This window comes from Macadamia integrifolia, chromosome 12 (genome assembly GCF_013358625.1).
Source record: "Macadamia integrifolia cultivar HAES 741 chromosome 12, SCU_Mint_v3, whole genome shotgun sequence".
NCBI lineage: Eukaryota > Viridiplantae > Streptophyta > Magnoliopsida > Proteales > Proteaceae > Macadamia > Macadamia integrifolia.
In genome coordinates, this window is record NC_056568.1 from 13,952,286 (window position 1) to 13,955,862 (window position 3,577).

Here is a 3,577-nt window from a genome sequence, read left to right on the forward strand (position 1 = left end):
AAAAAAAAAAAAAAAAAAGAAAAGAAAAAAAAGGGAGGGTGTGGGGGATGGCATCTTGGTCAATCAAACGGTTGCCACCCATGGAGGATGCTTTTATATGGTTGGATTCTTTACTCACCAAAATGCTTCATAATTGTAAAGGGGACAAATGACAAAGAGAACAAAAAATTTTATAATCATAAAATGACTTTCCAGGAAAATATAATATGCTGAAATTAATGGAGCTTAAAGTATAAGTAAAAGTTTACTTTTCATTTCTTCAATTGTAGAACAATTGAATCAAGTTTTGAAAACCAGAAGGTAGTTTGCAACTTACCCATTACATTTAGGAGATTATATGGTACTCTGGCTACTGTATGGTCTCTCTCTCTCTCTAAATAAACCTTCTGTGCTTATAGCTTCAAGGTACTTTTTCTTTGGGGAATTCTTTTCCTCATGTGATGTAAAATTTCCTTAATGTCTGTTACAGCTTCTGGTCAATGATAAATCCATAATATATTTCCTCCACCATATTTCAGGTTGTTATTGCAGCATTCCTTACGTGGTTGGGCTGGTTCATTCCTGGAGAAGCTGGTCTTTACCCTAAACGTTGGATTCCAAAAGCCATGGATGGCTTTGAGCTGGCACTGCAGTTTGGTATTTCAGTTTTGGTGGTCGCCTGCCCGTGTGCTTTGGGATTAGCAACCCCAACAGCTGTCATGGTTGCTACAGGAAAAGGTGCTTCTCAAGGTGTCCTCATCAAGGGTGGAAATGCACTTGAAAATACACATAAGGCAAGGAAACTCAACTCGAAAAAGCCTTACACCTACTGAAGGGGTCAACCTATTCTGTTCTTTTAACTCCTCTAATGTGCACCACATCACTCCTCACCTGCGCATTAAATCAGAATAATCAGAATGATCTTGAATGAGTTTCCCTCAACATGTCACCTCTTGGAGCCAGTCTTCAATTACCTTGAAGTTTGTGTTTGTCATTTTATCTTTTCTTGTTTTGCCTCATCTCTCCCAAAGATTGAGCTGATCGTAGAGCACTGTTGTGTGTTAATCCTAATCTTGGCATTATTGATGTGATATTTCTTTACTGCCCAGTGCCCAGCATTCAGCTCCATGGAGCATCGCTGCTCTTATAGCTGTCTTGTAAAATATCCTTCGACTATATTTAGTGGAATGTTGGATCATAGAACATTTTAGAAGTGTTTCCCTGCTTTTTTCTCCACACAAAGCAAGGAAGGACTTCTATGTTTTTTTTTTTTTTTTTTTTTTGTAAATTTTTTGAAGCTAAAATGGAAATCATTTTAATGGCTCAGAAATTGATAATTAGCTTTACTTCAGTTATTAACAAGTGTCATCCTTGATGCTGCAGGTGAAAACTGTTGTCTTTGACAAGACTGGGACCCTGACAGTGGGAAAGCCAATGGTCGTTGGCTCAATGCTTTTCTCAAATGTGCCTATCCAGGAGTTCTGTGATGTGGCTTCTGCGGCAGAGGTACGCACTGATACATAGTTCTTAATTTTGTGGAGATTGCTTGTTTGGCTACGAGGAGGGGCAGAACAGAGAGTTGACTTCACTAAATATTGTTCATAATTTTTGCTGGCAGGAAAACAGCGAGCACCCTATAGCAAAGGCTGTAGTAAAGTACGCTAAGAAACTGCGTCAGCAGTATGGGTCCTATGCTGAACGTGTAACTGAATCAAGGGATTTTGAGGTACACCTGGGAGCTGGAGTGAGTGGGAACGTTGGTGGAAAAATAGTGTTGGTTGGGAATAGGAAGCTCATGCTGTCCTATAATGTCCTACTGGGACCTGAGGTAGAAGATTACATCTCAGAAACTGAGCAGCTAGCTCGCACTTGTGTGCTAGTTGCCATTGATGGGAAGGTTGCTGGGGCTTTTGCTGTGACAGATCCTGTGAAACCAGAGGCTGAGCGTGTTGTATCTTTCCTTCAATCAATGAACATCTCAAGCATCATGGTGACTGGTGACAACTGGGCGACAGCAAGAGCCATAGCAAAAGAGATTGGAATTGACAATGTTTTTGCTGAGACGGATCCAATAGGAAAAGCCAATAAGATCAAAGAGTTACAGGTAATTATCAACTCCACACAATCTCATATGAACTACTAGCCACTTTCAGTTAGGTGAATCGACCAATTTTATTGATTTACCCTTGGTTTCTTCTAAGAAAAATATTGACCTGTTAACCACATGGTTGATGAATTTATCTAGTAATGTGGATTAGTTTGTTCATTTGGACTACAGTTTATGAATTTATCTAGTAATGTGGACCAGTTATGATTCAAACTACAGACATGAATCTGAACATTGGGTACTGATAAAATGTGTTTCTTGACTATAAAATTAAATCTAATACCAGATGAAAGGGGTGGCTGTTGCAATGGTGGGGGACGGAATCAACGATTCACCAGCTCTAGTTGCAGCTGACGTTGGCATGGCAATTGGTGCTGGCACTAATGTTGCTATTGAAGCTGCTGACATAGTTCTCATCAAGAGCAACTTGGAAGATGTTGTAACAGCCATTGATCTCTCCAGAAAGACTCTTAATCGCATTCGACTCAACTATGCATGGGCCCTGGGATACAATGTGCTTGGCATGCCTATTGCTGCTGGCATTTTGTTCCCTTTCACTGGAATCCGGTTGCCTCCATGGCTTGCTGGGGCTTGTATGGCAGCATCTTCATTAAGTGTTGTCTGCTCTTCGCTCCTGCTGCAGTCTTACAAGAAGCCTTTGCACATTGAAGATACTCAGGGAACAATTGATTACTCGAATTGTGTGTAATTTGGCTAATTTTCTTGACACCTTTAGCAAATATATAGAATGCCAAGATGAGTTTGCATTTGCAATAATGTATGCTTCATCTTTGTAAGTGCCTTGATTAATCAAAGTCTTGACTTCTGATTGTTCACAATGAGTTATTCAGTTATATCGTATACTCATATCATTTACTTATCCTCCAGACGGTTGCTCAGTTGGCAAAGACCAACACTTCAAAATTAGGTAGTCAAGAGTTCAACTCTCTTGGGGCCTAAAAAAAAGTTCCTTCCTCTCTCTCTCTCTCTCTCTCTCTCTCTCTCTCTCAAAGACATTGACTCACCATTATAGATCATTCCCAGGCTTGTTACAACAGATTATAATATGGTATCGATTGTCTATCTAACGTACCAATATAAATTGACCAAGCCAAAGCATCCTACATGCATTACCTCCACCACCAAGACAATCTTTCATCCAACCTATTTTTATGAAAGGAGGAATGAGCAAACGAATTCTGAGAGGCCCTGCTAAGCATGAAAGTAACAACCAGAACACACAACTCCTAGAGCACACGCAATGCACATGCACCATTAATACATAGCAAATGGACTTATGATAGCATGGTAGCATATACATTAGGGGTGTCAATTCCTAAACCGAACCGGTAAAACCGGCCAGACCGAACCGATAACAACCCGGACCGAACCGAACCGAACCGAAGCCTTATTGGTTCGGTTTGGTTTCGAGTATTGTAACCCCAAAACCAAACCGAACCGCACCGAAAACCGGATGAACCCGAAACCAAA

The 3,577-nt window shown here is 40.5% G+C and overlaps 1 protein-coding gene across 5 annotated transcripts in view; it reads left to right on the plus strand.

Annotated features, from left to right (window-relative positions):
- The window catches only part of LOC122058233 (copper-transporting ATPase HMA4-like), a 6,914-nt gene extending 3,989 nt beyond the window's left edge, over positions 1 to 2,925 (plus strand). For all 5 annotated transcript variants that reach the window (XM_042620824.1, XM_042620823.1, XM_042620821.1 and 2 more), the window contains 4 exons: positions 519 to 773; positions 1,363 to 1,485; positions 1,598 to 2,083; positions 2,373 to 2,925. In XM_042620824.1, coding sequence (XP_042476758.1) covers positions 519 to 773; positions 1,363 to 1,485; positions 1,598 to 2,083; positions 2,373 to 2,795 — 1,287 coding nt within the window. In that variant the 3' untranslated portion in view covers positions 2,796 to 2,925. The remainder of the gene's footprint in view (positions 1 to 518; positions 774 to 1,362; positions 1,486 to 1,597; positions 2,084 to 2,372) is intronic.
- The last annotated feature ends 652 nt before the right edge of the window (positions 2,926 to 3,577 follow it).